This window comes from Physella acuta, unplaced genomic scaffold (genome assembly GCF_028476545.2).
Source record: "Physella acuta isolate Inbredline_101_S28 unplaced genomic scaffold, ASM2847654v3 ptg001169l, whole genome shotgun sequence".
Taxonomy (NCBI): domain Eukaryota; kingdom Metazoa; phylum Mollusca; class Gastropoda; family Physidae; genus Physella; species Physella acuta.
In genome coordinates this window covers 134217-157861 of record NW_026732686.1, presented here as the reverse complement: position 1 = coordinate 157861, position 23645 = coordinate 134217, and the positions used below count along the sequence as shown (strand labels likewise).

The following is a 23645-nucleotide window of genomic DNA, read 5'->3' as shown; positions in this document are numbered from 1 at the left end:
CAAATTTACCCCCACCCCCACTAGACCCCCTACCTCTCTATGAAACACTGATTCACTTGTTTATGTTTTCATTATGATGAATCTAGGATCTACTTGTGTATGTTAAACAGCATCCACACCATGTAAGACACGATCAAGCGGGGTAGAGCGATGGTTTTGAATTGACGAGAAAAAAAAAGTCGCCTATTGTTTTTGTTTTTTAGTTGAGATTTGCCTGCACACAATGCAACAGATCTAGCAAGTTCAATGAATCGCTTGGGCTACTTTTAAACCGTCACGTTACAAAACATCTTGGTTTGGTTTTATAGGAAAAAATTAATCTGGCAAGTGTCAGAGGTAACCCACAGCAATAAAACTGTTTAGTGCGAATGTTAGGGTAAGGTTTGGGTTAGGCATCTTTATCTACAACCTACGATTTTCGAAATATCTGACTACATATTTATCTGATTCCGACTCTTGTTAAACATACTATAAAAATCGATGTTAGCATGAAATGTATGTGAATTAAAAACCTTAATTGGTTGACCTGGATATAAGTGGTTTATAGCACATGAACAGAAACTCAAACAATCAAATTACATGCTGACATTGACTTGAGAAAAAGATGTCGGAATTAAAAAAAAAAAAAAAACTAAAATCAATATTGACATATTTACGTGTTTACTGTTCATTGGTAAACGCTAATGGGACAACTTTATATTTATGAACGTTTCTTTGGGATAGCAGTGTAGTGAAAAACTGTATTACAGGTAGGCCTATTTGTGGATTTAAACCTAGTAACGTATTCAATAAGTATGAATGTAACATTGCATATATATATATATATATATATATATATATATATATACGTTTTTAAGTTGTCTACTATAAATGTGCCAGTTAACCCGAATTAAAAAATAATACCATTTTTCGTTTCGATTTATTATTTATTTATTAGATCTATTATTAGATCTTATATCGATTCATCGTTACTGTTTACTGTTGTCAGAAGCAGGCTCCAACCAAAATGTGTGTTTTGAATAATATGAAGTGGCCAGAACAATATTTCCGTCGGCCCGGCCCGGCTCGTAAAGCTTAGCTCTACCATTAGACCACTTGAAAAATGTGACCTCCAATAAATTATCGTATCATTTAACAGAGAGATCCCCAAAGTAAATATAACAGTGACTTACATATGGCTTGCCTACAGCTTTAGTTATATTTCACCAGGAAGATTAACCATGTGTTCTTTTTCTATTTCTAGGCCTTCCATCATGCGTTGTTATCTTCCGATTGCCTTAGCCTTACTTCCCCTCTACGTCAGTGCTGAGCTGCTCAAATTAACTGATGACGTCAAAAACGCATTCGTAAAAGCCCACAATGATGCGCGTGCTAAAGCCGGAGCCAAACCGTTGGTAGGTTGAATGGAGCCTGGTCGTCTTAACTCACTAGAATCACACATTGTCATGTCACAATACGTCACACATCATCATGTCACAATACGTCACACATCGCCATGTTACAATACGTCATGCATCGTCATGTCACAATACGTCACACATTGTCATGTCACAATACGTCACACATTGTCATGTCATACTACGTCACACATTGTCATGTCATACTACGTCACACATTGTCATGTCATACTACGTCACACATTGTCATGTCACAATACGTCACACATCGCCATGCCGCAATACGTCACACATTGTCATGTCATACTACGTCACACATTGCCATAATACGACACACATTTGATATCATAACATATTCACACATCATGATGTTAAAACACATTTAATTAACACGATACTCTAACATTAGTATTATATTTTAACTTATACTATTTTACAAACGTAAAATAAATTGAATAGTGTACTAAAATAACTAAAGTTAAATAATAAAAAACTAAAATTCGTCAAAACCGTTAAATTAGGTCTTATCACAAACTAATTAGGTACTTTTAGTGTTAAAAATACATTGTCAAAAAAGTCAACGTATATTAATAATATGTTGTTTTTTAAACAAGACAAAAGTTACATACAAATATGTATTGAAACAGAATATTAATACAATCCCTTCATATGCGAAGGTCAATGAAACAGGTAAACTCTAATTCACCTGTCCCATGGACCTTAAGGCTTGAACGGGTACTTTACTTTCTTTTTATAACAACCCACCTTACCACTAAACATCTTATAGTTACTTGTATATTCTTTGTGCCAAACTTAGAAATGGCACAAAAACGCCGAAGACTATGCCAAAAATCACATCGCCAAGTGTCTCTTCGAACACAGCAAAACAAAGTACGGAGAAAATATGTATGCATCATCAGGTGAGCGGACATACATATGTATATTTTCTAAAGTTTTTTGAGCCGATATACATATGTATATTTTCTAAAGTTTTTTGAGCCGATATACATGCGTATATTTTCTTAAGTTTTTGAACCCATATACATACGAATATTTTGTAAAGTTTTTGAACCGATATACATACGTAGATTTTCTAAAGGCTTTTGAACCGATATACATACGTATATTTTTAAATATTATTTTTTGCTACCAGAGGCATAGCCAGGAGGGGAGCAGGGCGCCCCACCCGCTCTATAACACTATTAATATTAAAGCAAATTTTTATTTATTTATTTCTACACATTTCAACAACCCAGGTACTCGCACTGCGTAAAACACACACACACACACATGCATTTATATTCAGAAACACACACGCATACATTTATATTCAGAAAAACAAACCGGTCTATTTTTGAAAATATTTAAAACATCCTTTGCTCTATTTTATTGGCTGACTCAACACTTTTATTTTTATCATGCTAAACGTCTTTCTTTGTGAAACATTTTCGCCCTCTTCTGATAACCTGTTGTCTCTCTTGCCAGAAAGTAAAATTTTCGTTTTAGTTGCAAAATAAATTTCAGTAGTCTTCAAATTTTGATTGATTAAAATTTTACATTTACCCAGCACAAATAAAGATATTTTTCCGATATATTGAAGAAATTTACCTAAATAAACACTGAACAAATAAAAAAAAAAAACTCAACAAAAACCATGTTTTACTAGTATTTCAAAACAAAAAACAATGTTTTACCTGTATTTCAAAACAAAAACCATGTTTTACCTGTATTTCAAAACCAAAACCATGTTTTACCTGTATTTCAATTCACCTGTAAAACAGTCATCTGTATCAGAGCCTAGCTATACACCGGCTCATTTTAAGTTCACTCTGCTTCACCTAGCCAAACCCGGCAACCTCTTAAGTGACGCAGCCGCGGCAGTCAAGGGCTGGGTGGACGAGAAGAAATTCGCCGACCCGCCCAAATGGAAGTGCATGAGAGACAAATGTGGTCATTACACCCAGGTGAGGGAATGTGTGGTCATTACACTCAGGTAAGGGCGTGTGGTCATTACACTCAGGTAAGGGCGTGTGGTCATTACACTCAGGTAAGGGCGTGTGGTCATTACACTCAGGTAAGGGCGTGTGGTCATTACACTCAGGTAAGGGCGTGTGGTCATTACACTCAGGTAAGGGCGTGTGGTCATTACACTCAGAGAATGGAGGTAAGGGAATGTGTGGTCATTACACTCAGGTAAGGGCTTGTGGTCTATACACCCAGGTAAGGGAATGTGTGGTCATTACACTCAGGTAAGGGCGCATGGTCATTACACCCAGGTAAGGGAATGTGTGGTCAATACACTCAGGTAAGGGCGTGTGGTCATTACACGCAGTTAATGGAAGTGTGGTCATTACACCTGGGTAAGGATTTGTAGTGTTACCCTTGGGCATCACCCCTCCATCGTCATTACACCCAGGTTTGGGCGTGTCTTGGGGTATTACCCCTCAATGCTCTTTACACCACCGGTCAATAACCTAGACGTCTTTCAACACCGCCCCATAAAGCAATGGGACATTATCCCTGGTCTATTACCCCTCGGAAATTCAGAGATAAATACAGAAAAGTATAGGTTAAGGTTATATGAGGGATGGCGTTACAATTAGGGTTAAGGATTGGGGTTTATGTGACAAACGTTCAAAAGACTCTTGCCCGAAGGAGTTTTTCCCAAACGATCAAACATGATTTCGAGAAAACAGGACAAACTCCGATTCGTAAAAATTACGTCTATAGAGATAGGGATCAGGATAGGATTTAGGACAAGGTTAAGAATATGGCTAGAGGTCGCTAGGAAGCTGGATATAAAGAGGGATATGGATTAGTACAGAAATACTTGGCATTCTTGAGATATGAAGGTAATTAAACCAAAGATAAACGCAACGTATAATTGTTTATTAAGATGACTGAATATCTACTTTATGTATAGGTCATATGGAAGAAAACAAAATACGTTGGCTGCGCCATCAGTAGCTGTAAGGGCAAGCATCGTACCATGATCGCCTGTGAATACTACCCACCGTAAGTATACAACAAGTTCTGTGAATACTACCCACCGTAAGTATACAACAAGTTCTGTAAATACTACCCACCGTAAGTATACAACAAGTTCTGTGAATTCTACCCACCGTAAGTATACAACAAGTTCTGTAAATACTACCTACCGTAAGTATACAACAAGTTCTGTGAATACTACCCACCGTAAGTATACAACAAGTACTGTGAATACTACCCACCGTAAGTATACAACAAGTTCTGTAAATACTACCCACCGTAAGTATACAACAAGTTCTGTGAATACTACCCACCGTAAGTATACAACAAGTTCTGTGAATACTACCCACCGTAAGTATACAACAAGTTCTGTGAATACTACCCACCGTAAGTATACAACAAGTTCTGTGAATACTACCCACCGTAAGTATACAACAAGTTCTGTGAATACTACCCATCGTAAGTATACAACAAGTTCTGTGAATACTTCCCACCGTAAGTATACAAGTTCTGTGAATACTACCCACCGTAAGTATACAACAAGTTCTGTAATACTACACACCGTAAGTATACAACAAGTTCTGTAAATACTACCCACCGTAAGTATACAACAAGTTCTGTAAATACTACCCACCGTTAGTATACAACAAGTTCTGTGTATACTACCCACCGTAAGTATACAAGTTCTGTAAATACTACCCACCGTAAGTATACAACAAGTTCTGTGTATACTACCCACCGTAAGTATACAACAAATTCTGTAAATACTACCCACCGTAAGTATACAACAAGTTCTGTGAATACTACCTACCGTAAGTATACAACAAGTTCTGTGAATACTACCCACTGTAAGTATACAAGTTCTGTGAATACTACCCACCGTAAGTATACAACAAGTTCTGTGAATACTACCTACCGTAAGTATACAACAAGTTCTGTGAATACTACCCACTGTAAGTATACAAGTTCTGTGAATACTACCCACTGTAAGTATACAAGTTCTGTGAATACTACCCACTGTAAGTATACAAGTTCTGTGAATACTACCCACCGTAAGTATACAACAAGTGAAATTAGACTTCTCCCTAGGTAGCATAGAGTCGAGTATATTGGGCCTACACCACCAGACAGTAACTGATACCCCCTTCACCTTGATTCTTGATATTGTTTTTTTCTCCACATAACCAGATTCATTAAGTTTGTATGGTTAAATTATTTCTAACTAGTGTTGTGTTGCCTGTTTTCTTATTAGCACGATTGTGTTTGCGCGTGTGTTTATGTTTATGTGTGTGTGTGTGCGATGTGTGTGTTTTGAATAGTGTGTGTATTAAAACAGTTTATGCTCCTAATGTTGCTTAATTATGTGTAACGTGTAGACCTTATATGGTGGAATTTAAACACATTGTGTTTTTTGTTTGTTCCAGAGGCAACGTCATTGGTCAAGAACCGTGAATGACGTCACCCAGACACACACATCACATGCAGTCACGTGACCACCATATCAGAAATCTTTCAAAATGTGATGTGTGAAAATAAAATAGAGTTCTTCTTCTTCTTCTTCGTTCGTAATTGTTAGTGTTGGAAGGGATCGAGCCTTATCTGCCAGAGGGTTTGAACTCGAGACTTTTTTTTCCCCACGTTTTCTTTAACTTGCTTTCGTCTCTGTCTTTCCAATCAAATCTTGCGATCGAAATTTCTGGCACTTCCCAGTTAGCTAGCGCGCTGAAATTTTCAGGGAAGCTTTGTTTTGGATGACAATAGAATATTCAATTGTTATTATTACTAATATGATCCATGGAAACATTTTATTGAGCATTTTAGACCGCTATATAATCTATATATATAATTCTCCTCTGCGAGCCGTTAGAAAACAAGCTGCAAGCGCCTCCTTACAGTCCCCTCTCTTTCTCTCTATCACTTTCACTACCACCCTACCCCACCCCCACATGGTCTGCTGAGCTGTGGTCACGTTAATGTTTACAAACCGTACAGCCAGGTTTAGTGACGGCCTATAGGGGCAGATAATTAAGTTTGAACCGACTTTAAACTTACAGGAGGTAACTAAGAGGAGGCTGCTTTCACGGGGGGGGGGGTGTAGGGTCGGGGTTAGGGGAAAGGAGGGGGGTTAGTGTTTTAAAGCAAATATTTTCAGTGGCAGCATTGGTACTGTCGAATTCACAAATTATGAATTACTGAAAGTAGAAAATAAATCAACTAAAAAGCGGCGTATGATACGCCGCGGGTCGGCTCGTTGTAGTAAAAACGTGGGGAAAAAGGGACATAACCCAGTAACTGTAATCTGTGTACAAACAACCGTAACAACTGGTGGCCAGTATGGGGGAGACGATATGGTCGAGTGGTTGGACACACGATTGCTATCCCACTCGACACGGGTTCAAATGTATGTGTTCTAGTCAGTAACGTATTCACATAACGTGTTTTTTACGTGTTGTCTTTTTACTAGTTGTCTTTTTACGAGTTGTCTTCGTTTACCCAAAAAAAAGTGAAAAGATAAAATCGATAGCAAGATTTTAATGCAAACAAACAGACAAAGACTAAAAAGTAGAAAATAATAATCATTAAAAAAGTTTAAAAAAAACCCACGTTTTCTGATTGAACTAAAAAGTAGAAAATAAATGTTATACATCACAATAATGCAAGCGATCACTCTACTATAAGCGATCAAAAATGTGGGGCGCCGTGATTTTCTTACAGTTTTCTAATACTGTTGACTCTCTACAAGCTCCCTAATAAAAGTCAATAGTATTATCTAATCAATAGTAATATAATTTTTACTTCGGCACCCCACGTTTTTCATTGATAACAGCGTGTTATTTTAAATTTTAAAGTCTGTAAATTGTGTGTAAATTGTGTGAAAAAATAAACCGGGAGTGATCTCCCCTAAACTTTCTCGAATATTCTTATATAAAATAACAGGGGATGGGAACTCGGGCTATAGACATGATTTTTAATCCATTTTAAATACTTAAAGTTTTAAAAATAGAATAAAATCTCGTAGACAAATTAATTGCACACCAAGTGAACGCTAAATAAAAAAGCGCATAATAGTGCGCAATATTATTAGTACTTTTAAAATTTACATTAGTTTTTTGAGAAATCGGAAGTAGCGAAAAGTACTACTTCCAGTCAACGGAAATTACTCAAAATTTTACAGAAGGTAGAGAATTAGATCTTTTAATTACATGTGAAATTTCATTTATCTATCTGAAATAGTACTCAAGTTATAGGCTTTTGAAAAATTCAAAGTAGAAAAAGTACCACTTCCGGTTATCGGAAATCGCTCAAAAGTTGATACGGATCTACGATTTTGATAAAATAATTATATATGAAATTTCATCAACCTAGCTGTAACGGTACTCAAGTTATCGTGTTTACACACGGACAGACAGACAGACACACAGACAGACACACAGACAGACACACAGACATACAGACAAGATTGCAAAATTACATTTTTCCGTATCAGTGAGGTGTAAAACGTCGAGATTTGTAAAAATCTCGATTTTTTTTGCACGATTACAAGACTTTCTCTATACTTCGTATATACGAGAAAGTAAAAAGTAATCCAAATTTTTTATTACTCAGCTCTACTTAACAGAACAACATTGGGTAGTGTACTTTAGTGTGGTATAATTGATTTAGATAATTGATTTGAAAATTAATAATTATAGTTTTCTTTTAACATTAATGACATACGCCTGATTTATCCATTATCCAACATTATAGTGAACATTAAAATAGCAGATCAATTAAGAATACCATTATTCTGCTGAGTCTGTTGTAAACAACTTATTGACCAGGACATAATTACTCAGGTTGTCATCGGACAGCTTAACGTGTGGGTTGGGATTGATTCTATATATATATATATATATATATATATATATATATATATATATATATATATATATATATATATATTTTCCGAGTTATCTAATGAGGATATTGTTTATAAAACAAGCTTATTATCTGCTCTGATATAAAGCTGTAATTACCATCTTATTATTTCTTTTTCTCGTTCGTGTCCAAGATACACAGGGCAGATGACATGAGTCAGGTACCAATCAGAGCTCGGTGGACTCAGCTACAGACTCGAGCCTGGGATCCGAACTCATGACCCCCTGATTAGTATACGGAAGCTCTACCCATCTGACCATGCTATCCCCATATTACGTGTTTGACACTTAATTGGATAGATAAAGGATCGCTTGTCAGTAGAATATCAGGTCCCTTTTGAGCCACAGGAGCAGGAGCAGGAGCCGGAGGGACAATGAGATATAGTAAAATACTCCGGAGGAGGATGGGGATGGGGTGGGGAGGGGGAGGCGCAGGAGCAGGGGGATGGGGAGGAGAAGTAGGTCAGTAGGTCAGTAGGTCAGGTGAGGGGTGACCTTGTGACGTATGCACCACCGATGACCTAGTTACGTAATCACCACCGGTGACCTAGTTACGTAATTTGTTTATTTGTTTTTAATGAGTTTGTTTGTTTTTAATGAGTTTTTAATTAGTTTGATTTTAATTAGTTTGATTTTAATTAATTTGATTTTTATTAGTTTGATTTTAATTAATTTGATTTTATCTTTAATTTTAATTTAATTATTTTGTTTATATTTTGTTTGTTTATTTTTTTATTTGTTTGTTTTTAATGAGTTTGTTTATTTGTTTTAAATTTTATAAATTTTAATTTTATAATTAGTTTAATTTTTAACTTTTTAATTTTTATTGATTTTTTAAAATTGATTTGTACTTTAGAGTGATTTGATTGAATGATATGTAAGCTAACGTCATATCATATTTAGTTTTTACGTCATTATTTTGGTGAAATTTAATGTAGACATTTTAAACTCATGTAGAGAGGTTGACTTTTTTGGTTGAGGTCTGTAATCATAGTTAAACATCAGTATGTTTTCAAAATGTCTCCTCTACCCTTTGTTTACAACACGCTTACAAAGAAAAAAGTATCCCACCCCTCTACTTGAGACATAAAATACAAAAGTGTATTGTGCCTTGTCGTCACAGAAAACAAAAAGGGAGGCGTCTTAATGTTGTCAAATTATTTTTTAACTTGTTAAAGAAATTGAATGTTTAGTTAAGCATTCTGGCGAGAATTTTTTCTTCACAAAGGACGTTACTCGTGTCTGTAAACAAGGCTGTTCTAATTTTAGAACAGTTGTCTTTCCTCTCGTTTCTCTATTAGGGAAGACACGCGACACGACTTTTAAAATGTAAACAAGAGCGCACGGGGAGCAGTTAAAATAAACCCAGCTGCAAAAATGTAAACTAATTAATACCCTTTATATGTACTTACGTTAGGGAAAGTTAACTCGGTTGAATAAAAAATGTATTTAAATATATAGAGTTAGAGAACCTTAAAGTTAACAGATGATGAAAAATAAAAAAAATAAAATAAAATAAAATAAAAATTAACATCCACCTCCTCACCCACCTCACCCAGGTGGTGGAGTATTTTACTATATATTCTTTACTCCTACTCCTGCTCCCTCTTCACCCACCTACTCCCACTTCACCCACCTGCTCCTCCTCCCCATCCCCATCCCCATCCTCCGGAGTATTTTTCTATATCTCATTGTCCCTCCGACTCCTGCTCCTGCTCCTGCGGCGCAAAAGGGACCTGATATACTACTCTTGTCTCACAGGCCTCAGGATATGAAGAATCGTCAGGTATAAAAACCCAGCGACTATATTTTCCCTAACTTAGGCTGGGTACCTTCCAATGCTGGTAGGTCTTCATGAAGTTCTAGGAATTAAGTTCTAGCCTGTTCAGAGCTATCATGTTATCAATAATCCATCGAGCACTCTAAATACTAAATATCCTTTTCATACAATTCACACATTTTTTTTTCTCCGTCTTATTATAACTGAGCGGCTAGCGTGAAGAAAATTATTGTACAAAATCTAAACAGGTATAAATCTACTTCATTTGATTCATCGGTGGTACGGCGTGGCCTAGCGGGTAGAGAGCGAGACTGCTAACCCGAAAGTCTCGAGTTCGAATCCTGGTTGAATACAGTAGTTAATATGCCGAGGTCTCTGCTTGATCATAACATAGGATATATGGGTAAAATTACACACTTCATATGTAGTGGTATGTGGTTGTCATAACATATCACACATACACCAATACAAATCCAAACAATATTAAACATTGCTGGCTATGCGTGTACTATGTTTTCTCGTTGGCGCGGGTTTGTGTGTTTGTATAATGTGCATACAAACACTTTTTGTTCGTAGTGTCTTGACCCCGTGTAGCATTGTATATATGGCAGTGTTTGAATATGTGTTTTATTTCAGAGACAGCGTCAATTGTAAAAAAGCCAAAATGACGTCATCCAGACACGCTGCATCACATCCTGTAACAAGTCACATGACTTCTAGTTTTTATAAATGTTTGAAAGATGTTTTGTGTGAATTACCGAATGCTACCAATGTATTGACTTTTTACATTGTTTCTTATTTTAAATTCAGAATAAAATGATGGTTCTTATTTTCTAATTTTTTGTTCAATGCAAAACATATTTTTCTTGTCCAGAAAATCCAGTCATTCATCCGCGCTTAATATCAATATGATTGTGACAAAAAAAAAGAACTCAAATAAATTGGTAGTTAATTACTGGCATATGATTCCATAGAAATAGGGGGGGGGGGGGGGGGGTTACGGGGTGGAACCATAAATTATTGCTCGTGTCTGCACGTCATGATAAAATAAGTCACTAGGCTTAGAATTAATCATAAATTTGCATAATACCATGAGTTTTCTGTAACCCCCACCCTCTCTTTAGCCTCCTTAAGTTATCAAAGCTTGATGTAAAATTATATTCAACTATTATATCCATATCCATTTTTTCCCGTTTGTGCCCAAGACACATCTGGCAGATGAAGTAGAGTTCATCTGTTTCATTGACCTCGGCCCATAAGAGGATAATGTGGTAAGCATTATGCCAACGATCTCATTAAGTCAAAACGGCGACGTGTTAAGTGTCAATAAAACAGATCAGACATGGCACAGGGGTGGTGACAACGTCATTAGACAAGAAAAAGCAATTAGAAGCCGTCATTAGATCCTGTTTACGGTTAGGTTACCTGCCCGGGGTTTCTGAGTTGGGGGCCAGATCCAGATTTTGTAGCGAGATCATAGCTGAGGTTGAGGAGACAGTTGCAGACAGGTGCCAATATTTGCAGAAAGGTGACAATATTTCTCAAGTGTCTTTGTTAAACTTGGATTCTTTAGATCTGTGGAGTTGTGTCAAGCGTAGAGGTAAGAATTCGTACAGAACTTGTATAAGATTTAGCTACAGGTTTGTTTACATAATCTAGCTTCAAATTTGTGTAAGACATTTAATTTTTTAGCTGTAGGTGTGTTTACATCCTGCGGCTACAGGTTTGTGTAAGACTTAGCTACAGGTATGCTTACAGCCTGTAGGTACATGTTTATATTAGACTTAATTGCAGGTTTAATTACAGCCTATATGTACAGGCGTGTATTAGACTTAGCTGTAGGTAAGACCAGGTTTGTTTACAGCTTGGAGTGATAGGTTTATTTTCATTCTGGAGCTGTTGGTTCGTTTTCATTTGGGCAGAGGCGTAGCGACCCTTCCCGGCGCCCGGGGACAAACTTTCAATTTGGCGTTCCCTCGGGAACAAACCTTCAATTTTCAATTCGCACCACCCATCAAACAATCGATTTGCACCCCCCCCCTCCTCAAACTTTCCATTTGCACCCCCTCTTCCTCAAACTTTCCATTTGCACCCCCCCATATTTTTTTTTTATATTTATAATGCAAAACTGCACCTAAAATGAGATTTTAATGTGTTCTTCCAACCCATTTTGGCGCCCCCTAAGGTCGGCGCCCGGGGACATATGTACCCCACTGCCCCCCCCCCCTTCGCTACGCTTCTGCATTTGGGTGTTGTAGGTTAACTGTTGGATGTTGGACAGCGGGAGGAGGGGGGGGGGGGGAGAAGCGAGAGAGGGACAGGGGCATTATAAATTGTAATTCTGCAGTTATCTACCCATTGAAAAAAATATTTGAAGATTTAGAAATACCGATCCAAAAACTCAATTCCAGATGCAATTTTTTAATTCTTTATTCCTATTGTTGATCTAGAATACAAAGCACCACGTTCATTGTTTGTCTGTATATTTAATGCATACAGATGTTGTTGATTGTTTTGATCGTGGGACTGACCCAGTTCTCAGACGCCGCCATGCCAGTCAACTTGGGCCCCTCCGGCAGACAAGCGTTTCTTGAGTACCACAACAAGGCACGTCGAGAGCTTAAGGTGCCGGACTTGGTAAGGAGATATGTAATCAACACTTACCTGACTTGGTAAGGAGATGTGTAATCAACACTTACCTGACTTGGTAAGGAGATATGTAATCAACATTTACCTGACTTGGTAAGGAGATATGTAATCAACACTTACCTGACTTGGTAAGGAGATATGTAATCAACACTTACCTAACTTGGTAAGGAGATATGTAATCAACATTTACCTGACTTGGTAAGGAGATATGTAATCAACATTTACCTGACTTGGTAAGGACATGTGTAATCACGACTTGCCTGACTTGGTAAGGACATGTGTAATCAACACTTACCTGACTTGGTAAGGAGATATGTAATCATCACTTACCTACATTGGTAAGGACATGTGTAATCAACACTTACCTTACTTGGTAAGGAGATGTGTAATCAACACTTACGACTTGCTGAAGACACCTAGTCGTTAGTCTGAAATCTTTGCTCAAGTTTAGACGGTTGTACGAATCATAGCCTCGAGTAATTTTTTGACGGTATGGTCAAATAGTGGAGTACATAATCGTAAAACTGAAAGTCTTCTTAGGGATACCCCATAAACTGTGTCGGGCCCTTTGTAGGGGGGGGGGGTAAGAGAAGGTTTCGGAATTTTATTGACAGTACTCAGTAAGTATTTTAGAATGGAATCCATGTTTTTATTTTAGAATGGAATCTATGTTTTTATTTTAGAATGGAATTCATGTTTTAATTTTAGATTGGAATCGATGTTTTAATTTTATAAAGGAATTTAATTTTTAATTTTAGAATGGAATTTATTTTTTAATTTTAGAATGGAATTTATTTTTTTCATTTTAGAGTGGAATCCATGTTTTAAAAAGAAAACTGTAATGGGTTAGTGACACTTCCAGTGAACAGTGTCAGTAACTGGGCGTTACACCGACCATACAATACCCTGCACACACACAGACCTTACTTGTTTTACTAGTAGCAGACTGCTAATACCAGGTCGTAGGCCCAACCGTAGTTCTGCCGTATTTTTCTGCTTGAGATCTTCTTCTTCTTCGTTCTTAATTTTTAGTGTTGGAAGGGATCGAGCCTTATCTGCCAGAGGATTTGAACTCGAGACTTTTTCGAAATTACACCCATGAGCTTTGCCGAATCGATCACGCCTCCAACACAGTTAAATATACGTGTCAATTGGTTATGCGCGATTGAGGCCATTGACTCCGACTTCAGCCTGCTTTTCTTTTTGGATTTGCTTCCATAGCCTTTGTCCAACCAAGAACAAACAACAAGTCAACAGTTGTTTGATTTTGGAGTTGTCTCTCCTAGAGGAGTAGCTGTCCCCAGCTAACGAGCCTCATCTGCCCGAGGGTTCGAACTCGAGGCTTTTCTGTTTAGCAACCATGAGCTTTACCGACTTGACAACGCCGACCCGGTGCTCTTTTAACTCCAAAGTCCCCCGGAGAAAAAAGTCTGAAAGAAACCCTGCTGAAGATTATTTTTTTAGTCAAATTTTTGTATATACTATCACGTACACCACGGGTGTTTTCACTTATCAGAAATGGAGTCCGGCTCTTGCTAGAGATGCGGGGTTGCACGCCATGAGGTGCGTCTTCCAACACAGCACCATGTCGCACGGAGAAAATATTTACGCTTCTTATCGTGAGTACAATTCTTACAGCATGCACGTGGAGACTTACTTTGCTCAGTTTCATGACAGCTATCTCAGTGACATAACAGCTATCTCAGTAACACATAGTTTCCTCAGTGATAGCTACCTCAGTGACGTTATAACTACCCCAGTGACATTATAGCTACCTCAGTGATATACCCCAGTGACACGATGGCAACCTCAGTGACGTCATATCTACCCCAGAAGTTCGTAGTATCTATCCTCTGTTAACATATCATCAAAAGCATGTCATATCTAACCGCATTAACAATGTTATCAATAACCTGTAACCGCTAATATAACATATCCACCATATCCAAAAATATCGAACCCAACGACATGCGATCTTACACCCCCCCCCCGTCCACCCCTCCCCTACAATGACGTGTCTAACCCCTACCCTCAGCTATCAACCACAACAACACCGCCCTGGCCCTCGCCTCACTGACCGGCTGGCTCAATGAGGAACCCACCACGCTTGACCCTGCCTGGCCGTGTCTCGCTGACCTCTCGTGCGGCCACTACACTCAAGTAAGTTCAAAGCTTGGCAGTTAATAGGTAGGTGACGGCAATATTTAAAGTAACACATGCATCTCTAAAGGCAAACAAAGCATATGTAGATACACAATGAGCGAAGAAAATTTCCTTGAAGTCCAAATTTCGATTTTTACTTTCTCGTATACGAAGTAGGCCTATAGAGGAAGTATTGTAATCGTGCAAAAAAAAAAAAAAAAAGAGATATTCACAGATCTCGATGTTTTACACCTCCCTGAGTCGGAAAAACATAGTTTTGCAATTTTGTTCGTATGTCTGTGTTTGTGTGTGTGTGTGTGTGTGTGTGTGTGTGTGTGTCTGTGAAAAAGATAAGTTTAGTACCGTTACAGCTACGTTGATGAAATTTCATATATAGGTACTATATCAAATTTGTAGTTCTGTGTCAACGTTTCAGCGATTTCCGATAATCGGAAGTGGAACTTATTCTACATTTAGTTTTTCAAAAGCCTGTAACTTAAGTACTGTTTCAGATAGATTAATGAAATTTCACAAGTAAAAGATCTAATTCTCTACCTTCTATCAAATTTTAAGTAATTTTGGTTGACCGGAAGTAGTAATTTACGCTATTTCCGATTTCTCAAAAAACGCATATGAATTTATGAAATACTAATAATATTTCGCACTATTATACACATATTGTTTGTTGTTCACCTGGTGCGCAATTCTTTTTTCTACGAGATTCTTATCTATTTTAAAAAGTTTAAGTATTTTAAAAATAGGTTAAAAATCATGTCTATCCCGAGTAGCCATCCCCCGTAGTGTTATATAAGAATATTCGAGAAAGTTTAAGGGAGATTACTCCCGGTTTATTTAAAAGTAATTTCTTAAGTGTCTTCTGTATAGCAGCAGATGCCCTGAATTTGCCTTCAAATGTCGAAAGATGTCCGTAATCTGCGCTTTTAGTTAACTTTAATTATTCTTAACAAACCCCATAATACAAGCATTTCTTTTTCGTTCTAAAGTATGTTCTATGCTTGACTAGTATGTTCTAAAGTTTGTTCTATGTATGACTAGTATGTTCTAAAGTTTGTTCTATGTATGACTAGTATGTTCTAAAGTTTATTCTATGTATGACCAGTATGTTCTAAAGTTTGTTCTATGTATGACTAGTATGCTCTAAAGTGTGTTCTATGTATGACTAGTATGTTCTAAAGTTTGTTCTATGTATGACTAGTATGCTCTAAAGTGTGTTCTATGTATGACTAGTATGTTCTAAAGTTTGTTCTATGTATGGCTAGTATGCTCTAAAGTGTGTTCTATGTATGACTAGTATGTTCTAAAGTTTGTTCTATGTATGACTAGTATGCTCTAAAGTGTGTTCTATGTATGACTAGTATGTTCTAAAGTTTGTTCTATGTATGGCTAGTATGCTCTAAAGTGTGTTCTATGTATGACTAGTATGTTTTAAAGTGTGTTCTATGTTTGTCTGCTATGTTCTGAAGTGTGTTCTATGTATTACTATTATGTTCTATTTTGCACAGGTCGTATGGAGGGCCACCAAACGGGTTGGCTGTGCAGTCACCCACTGCAATGGTTGGATGGAGAACCTGGTTGTCTGTGAATACGATCCACCGTAAGTAGAGACAGGGCCATTAGCACAACTAATCTTATAAATGTGTTGCATAATTAATTAAGAAATAATGAATTTTATAATTTATGAAAATTCATCATGACTTTTAATTGTATTATTTAAAACATAAACTTGATTTTCAGAATTTGTTTTTCCTGAATATGATCTGTGTGTCTAGGGTTTACTATTTTAAATATTTGATATTCAGAATTTGATTTCCTCTCTTTTTGCCTATCGTTCAATATTTTATTTATTAAAAAAAGAGAGAAAAAACAACAAAAACAATAGACATTTAGAATAGCAAGTAATAACGAGAAAGAAAAGTGTTTATAGTTCAATAAATATATGTTTTTCTACTCAACTATATTTTATAATAATGTTTTCTTTTTTCTTTTCTTTTTAGCGGCAATTATATAGGTCAGCAACCTTACTAAACTGCCCACCACGCTACGTCACAACAACGTGTCACATCACAGCTACGTCACAACACTACGTCACAAAAGCTTTTCTATATGTTTTTAAAAAAAAATTAAATACCATTTGACAACATTACTGTTTCCTAGTGTATGTTTTGTTTTTAGATTTGTTCCATTGTATAACGTCACTGTCCACGAAGCTTCCAAATGGTTTCTTATGCGTGTGAAAAATCCATTTGAAAAAAGAAGGGAAGCAACCTATAGAATGTTTAGAACAAAGTCAAACACAGTTATCTCAATATATATGACGTTTATAAGGTGTATTTTTCAATGTATGAGTGTATTCTGTACTTAATGTATTGTAACGACGTGGTTGAAGTAAGTAGAGCACTCGACTGCTAACCTGAAATTTCGGGTTCGGATCTCAGATTTGATTCTCTAGGACGCCCCTGAGTCCACTCAGCTCTGATGGGTACCTGGTTGACGTAAAAAAAATCGAGACTGGGCATAGTGCTGACCACATCATCACTTCATATCTCGTTGTAAAAAAAAAAACCACAACAATTAACTCTACACTGCTTTCGATGATAATGTCCGAAAGGAGAATTAAACTGTGATAAATTTCTAATTGTTACATTTCAGCTTTTGGACTTGTCTAGTTTTTACCATCATCGTGAATGATGATTGCATTATATCGCAAGCTATATTAAATTACTAAAGTCAGCTAAGTAAAGTTTTTCTTTCTAATCTGACAGTCACTGGTGCAATTAATGAAGTAGAGCTTACCTATTCCTGTGATATCACTCCCGTTCGTGCCCAAGACACACGGGGCAGATGAAGTAGAGTTCAACTGCTTCAGATACCTCGGCATTTGAAGAGATTATGTGGTCAGCTCTATGCCCAGCCGTACTTACTTTCCTTAACAAGAGTCAGGTACCCATCAGAGCTTGTTTGACTCGGGGACGTTCTATAGATTTGAACCTGGATTCGAACTTTCGGGTTAGAGGCCGTATGCTCTACCATTCGACCCGCTGTCTCATAATATATGAAAGTTGAAAAGAATTATTCCCCAACATGTGTAAAAAATGTTTTTACTAGAAAAAAAGCTAGTTTGTATTTTCTTAAGTCCTGAGCATTTAAAAAAAATAATTGTAGGACGGCCTGGCTTAGCGGTAGAGTGCTAGACTACTAACCCGAGAGTCTCGAGTACGAATCCGGGTTCATATCTGTCGAACGTCCACAAGTCCACCGACTCTAATGAGTACCTAACTCACTTTAGGGAAACAAATACTGCTGGGCATTGTGCTGACTACGCTATCCCTTCATACGAAGTGTTTGCTCGAACCAGTTGAACTTTTACTTCATCTGCCCCATGTTTCTTTGTTTTAGCTAGAGATAGGTAAAGTAATTTTGGCTTTCCTACATCACATTTATTCTTGCAATGCTCTTAATACTGAGTGTGAAACACAAAAATTTCACTCCAGTACTCGATGGATTAGTTAGCCTACAATAGCATTATGTTTTACAGGAAAATCGAAAGAAATGCGATAAAGCTAAAAGGACGAGGTTGACAGCAATTAGTCATCGTTATTTTCTGTAATGCAATATTTTAGAACACTAATTTGTTTGATAAAGTTACTTGCGTGTCCTTGAAAGTTTCACAGATGTGTGCGTTTACATGTGCGTGTACCGGTGCGTGGAAATGTGTGTGAACGTGTGCGTGTTCGTGTGCGTGTACGTGTGCCTGTACGTGTGCGTGTGGGCGGGTAGTTGGTGTGGAAGTAAATGTAGATGTAGACGTAGGTGTAGGCATAGTCGTAGGCGAAGATGTAATGTCGATGTCGATGTCGACGTCGGTGTCGGTGTAAATGTAATTGCAGATGCAGGTGTAGATGTAGGTGTATGTTGTAGGTGTGGGTGTTGGCTTGGGTGTGGACGTGGATGTGGTTGGGAGTGAGGATGGGGGTGTAGTACCAGTTATCGTTTACTTATACGAATACGTTTAAATGTACGTTTATATATGTACACTTGGATGTAAGTGTATGCGTTCGTATTAGTTATGGTGTGGAAGTAAAACCAAAGGAAAATAAACAGTAGTCGTCGGAAAAGATAAGCATATTTGAACGTCATTCGTAGTAGAGAAAAAAAAGCGGTAGTGATCTTTCCCAAGCTTTCTCGAATATTCTTATTTAACAGTAAAGGGGCTCACAATTGGGCTAAAAAATATAGAAAGAATTTCACATATAATCAGAAGACCTAATTCTTTGTTTTCTGAGAAATTGTGAGTAGTTGCCGGTTACCGGAAGTAGTACTTTAAGCATTGCAAATATACACGTTTATCAAATACTTCCATCAAATGCTTGTCCTTGATTTAAGGCTCACTTTCTTGACGTGAGTCGTTGGACTATTTAATGAATTGCACAAATTGCAGTTGAATGTATAGCATAACACAAAATTGTTGAAAAAGAATCCCGATTAGTTACAAGCTTTCTTAATTATGACTAATTACTTAAGAGCAGCTTCACTATAAAACAAGCATACCATTGCTTCATCTGAACAGTTAGAATAGCTTGCAAGAAACTCTGTTTCAAGCAATATTATAAGTTTATAAGTAAATACATCATCAATAAGTATTTGTTTATTACTTGGTGATACTTTGGATATACATGTCTTAACTACGTCGTTGTCGAAAGGGGGGGGGGAACCATACTCCATCAGGACAGAGAACTCTAGAGAGCTGTAGTTGGTGGCCCATACTCCAGCAGGACAGCTGTAGTTGGCGGCCCATATTCCAGCAGGACAGCTGTAGTTGGCGGCCCATTTCCAGCAGGACAGAGAACTCTGGAGAGCTGTAGTTGGTGGCCAATACTCCAGCAGGGCAGAGAACTCTGGGGAGCTGTAGTTGGTGGCCAATACTCCAGCAGGGCAGAGAACTCTGGAGAGCTGTAGTTGGTGGCCCATACTCCAGCAGGACAGAGAACTGGAGAACTGTAGTTGGTGGCCCATACTCCAGCAGGACAGAGAACTCTGGTGGCCCATACTCCAGGAGGACAGCTGTAGTTGGTGGCCCATACTCCAGCAGGACAGAGAACTCTGGAGAGCTGTAGTTGGTGGCCCATACTCCAGCAGGACAGAGAACTCTGGAGAGCTGTAGTTGGTGGCCCATACTCCAGCAGGACAGAGAACTCTGGAGAGCTGTAGTTGGGGGCCCTTACTCCAGCAGGACAGAGAACTGGAGAACTTTAGTTGGCGGCCTCTTTCTCCATCAGGACAGAGAACTCTGGAGAGCTGTAGTTGGTGGCCCATACTCCAGCAGGGCAGAGAACTCTGGAGAGCTGTAGTTGGTGGCCCATACTCCAGCAGGACAGAGAACTGGAGAACTGTAGTTGGTGGCCCATACTCCAGAAGGACAGAGAACTCTGGTGGCCCATACTCCAGGAGGACAGCTGTAGTTGGTGGCCCATACTCCAGCAGGACAAAGAACTCTGGAGAGCTGTAGTTGGTGGCCCATACTCCAGCAGGACAGAGAACTGGAGAACTGTAGTTGGTGGCCCATACTCCAGCAGGACAGAGAACTCTGGTGGCCCATACTCCAGGAGGACAGCTGTAGTTGGGGGCCCATACTGCAGCAGGACAGAGAACTCTGGAGAGCTGTAGTTGGTGGCCCATACTCCAGCAGGACAGAGAACTCTGGAGAGCTGTAGGTGGTGGCCCATACTCCAGCAGGACAGAGAACTCTGGAGAACTGTAGTTGGTGGCCCATACTCCAGCAGGACACAGAACTCTAGAGAGCTGTAGTTGGTGGCCCATACTCCAGCAGGACAGAGAACTCTAGAGAGCTGTAGTTGGTGGCCCATATTCCAGCAGTACAGAGAACTCAGGAGAGCTGTAGTTTGTGGCCCATACTCCAGTAGGACAGAGAACTGGAGAGCTGTAGTTGGCGGCCCATACTCCAGCAGGACAGAGAACTCTGGAGAGCTGTAGTTGGTGACCCATACTCCAGCAGGACAGAGAACTCCATAGAGCTGTAGTTGGCGGCCCATACTCCAGCAGGACAGAGAACTGGAGAACTTTAGTTGGCGGCCTCTTTCTCCAGCAGGACAGAGAACTCTGGAGAGCTATAGTCAGCAGAAGTCACGGACAATATTTACAATAATTGCTATAAATACGTGCAAATATTAACAATTGCATTTACCTAGAAGGTTTACATAAAAAATGCTCTTGTTAAACTTATATTCTTGACTTAAAGGTTCTAAAGTGTGTTGTTTGTATTAAGTATGTACTAAAGAGTATTTGATGCATTTGGTACGTTTGTTAACTGTGTTCTATATATATCTAGTGTGTTCTAAATTATGTTCTTTGTATCAAGTATGTTCTAGATTGTGTTCTGTGTATGACTAGTTAGTTCTAAAGTGTGTTCTTTGTATGACAAGCATGTTCTAAAATGTGTTCTATATTTTCTATGTTACATAGGTTGTATGGAGGGCCACCAAACGGGTTGGCTGTGCAGTCACCCACTGCAATGGTTGGATGGAGAACCTGGTTGTCTGTAAATACGATCCACCGTAAGTAGAGACAGGTCATTAACAGAACCGGTAACAGGAAAGATGCGCATCGGAAAACTGCGCATCGGAATACTGCGCACAAAGAAGCAATCATTTTTAGACAGTAACAAAGAATAAATACGTGTACACTGTGGCATAGAGGGGTCATCGTGGTAGAGTCAGTAAACCTCATGTTTGCTAAACCGAAAAGTCTCGAGTTTTAACCCTCGGGCAGATGAGGCTCGTTTGTTGGGGACAGCCACTCTTCTAGGAGAGACAACTCCAAAATCAAACAACTGCTGCCTTGTAGTTTGTTCTTGGTTAGACAAATCCAAAAAAGAAAATAGGCTGAAATCAGAGTCGAAACCTGACATGTATACATAATTGTGTTGGAGGGGATCGCTTCCAACACTAAAAATTAAGAACGAAGGAGAAGAAGAAGAAGAGTCTATTAGATTAATTAATTTGTATTTACTCCTTTTCCTGTATGCACAGTATTCAGCTGCGCAGTTTTTTGATGGCGTATTTTTTCGATTGCGCAGTTTTTCGATTGCGTATTTTTTCGATTGCGCATTTTTATGGGAACTAGCACAAACAATAATCAAAAATGTTCAAAAATTGTTCAATATTTTAAATATTTAAAGCAAATAGAATAGAATATTAGAATAACAAATAAATACGTTAAAGAAGAATATATTTAAAAATACATTAAATGTGTTTTTCTTCTTAAATATATTTCAAAATGAAATGTTTTCTTTTTATTTAATTTTTAGTGGCAATTACATAGGTCAACAACCTTATTAAACTGCCCCCGCTACGTCACAACAAGGTGTCGTCACATCACAGCTACGTCAAAACACTACGTCACGACAGCTTGGCTTTTTTTAAAAAAATTAAATATAATTTGACAACTTTACGGTTCTTAGTGTATCGTTTCTTTTAGATTTGTTTCATTGTAAACGTCACTGTCCCTAAAGCTTCCACCCCCTTTGTATTCTCTCGTAGACATAAGTAATGAGAAGGGAACAGGGGAAGGGGAGAGGGGTGGATACATATTTTAGTAAGTAGTTTCAGTTGTTTGTTGATGATTTGAAATTTGTTCATAAAATTTGACCCATTATTTGGACGGGTTTATTAATGAAAGCTGCTAACTAAAGAGCCCTAGACAATATGGTTTTCGATAAATCTACTCATATGGTTTAATGACAAGCGCTCTGACATGGAGCTTATCGGGCTGGTAAGTAGGTCAATAAACAGTTCTACGGCTCATGCAGGTTTTATTGATCCGTATAACTGGTTGGTGACCTACTTACTAGCCCTATACCTCACCACCGACCCTACGACCTGTAGTGTAACCAGGGTCTAATCGGCTGTCTTCAAGATGGAACACGATTGGATCGGCTGGGTTGTTATTTATTGCTTTACTAGAGTTTCTTTAAGGCATCCTAGATAGAATTTATATAGATCGTTAGGCCTAGGAAGAAATAACTGTGATAAAGTTTGTTCTAAAAATGTCATAGGTTGCTTCCCATCTATCTTCAATTACATTTTAAAACTGATTAAAAAAGCTCAGAGTTAACGTTATATATATATATATATATATATATATATATATATATATATATATATATATATATATATATATATATATATATATATATATTGTGTTTGTTTATAATTGATGTGTTATGTCAACCACATGCTACTTGAGGTATATGTGGTTTCAGCCACATACTACATATGAAGTGTGAGTAGTTTTACCCATATACCATATGAACTACTGCATAGAACCAGGATTCGAACTCGAGACTTTTGGGTTAGCAGTCTCGCTCTCTAGCACTATGCAACGTCGTCCCAATTGAAGTAGATTTATACCTGTTTAGATTTTGTACAATAATTTTCTTCACGCTAGCCTCTCAGTTATAACAAGACGGAGAAAAATTATGTGAATTGTATGAAAAGGATATTTAGAGTGTTCGATGGATTATTGATAACATGATGGCTCCTAACAGGCTAGAACTTAATTCCTAGAACTTCACGAAGACCATCCAGTATTGGTAGGTACCCAGCCTAAGTTAGGGAAAATATAGTCGCTGGGTTTTTATACCTGAGGATTCTTCATAATATGCTGATGCCTGTGAAACTAGCGATCCTTTATCTATCCAATTAAGTGTCAATAGGTAATATGGGGATAGCGTGG

At 38.0% G+C, this 23645-nt stretch overlaps 2 protein-coding genes across 4 annotated transcripts; both read left to right on the top strand.

Moving 5' to 3' along the window:
- Nucleotides 1–310: 310 nt before the first annotated feature.
- On the top strand, nucleotides 311–5940 carry LOC131956680 (uncharacterized). Of its 2 annotated transcripts, XM_059321224.1 has the most exons (7): nucleotides 344–376; nucleotides 706–749; nucleotides 1244–1394; nucleotides 2215–2317; nucleotides 3240–3361; nucleotides 4321–4412; nucleotides 5810–5940. In XM_059321224.1, exons 3-7 carry the CDS (start codon nucleotides 1254–1256, stop codon nucleotides 5835–5837), a joined length of 486 nt encoding a protein of 161 aa, XP_059177207.1. In that variant the 5' UTR covers nucleotides 344–376; nucleotides 706–749; nucleotides 1244–1253; the 3' UTR covers nucleotides 5838–5940. The 2 variants fall into 2 exon arrangements, with proteins under 2 accessions (XP_059177208.1, XP_059177207.1); XM_059321225.1 differs by lacking the exons at nucleotides 344–376; nucleotides 706–749 and adding an exon at nucleotides 311–336.
- A 5527-nt stretch (nucleotides 5941–11467) lies between these two features.
- LOC131956682 (uncharacterized) lies at nucleotides 11468–22264 on the top strand. Of its 2 annotated transcripts, none has more exons than XM_059321229.1 (6): nucleotides 11468–11682; nucleotides 12582–12719; nucleotides 14248–14350; nucleotides 14767–14891; nucleotides 21375–21466; nucleotides 22219–22264. In XM_059321229.1, exons 2-6 carry the CDS (start codon nucleotides 12582–12584, stop codon nucleotides 22247–22249), a joined length of 489 nt encoding a protein of 162 aa, XP_059177212.1. In that variant the 5' UTR covers nucleotides 11468–11682; the 3' UTR covers nucleotides 22250–22264. The 2 variants fall into 2 exon arrangements, with proteins under 2 accessions (XP_059177212.1, XP_059177211.1); XM_059321228.1 differs by lacking the exons at nucleotides 21375–21466; nucleotides 22219–22264 and adding exons at nucleotides 16397–16488; nucleotides 16889–17034 and having other exon boundaries at nucleotides 11480–11682.
- Nucleotides 22265–23645: the final 1381 nt, after the last annotated feature.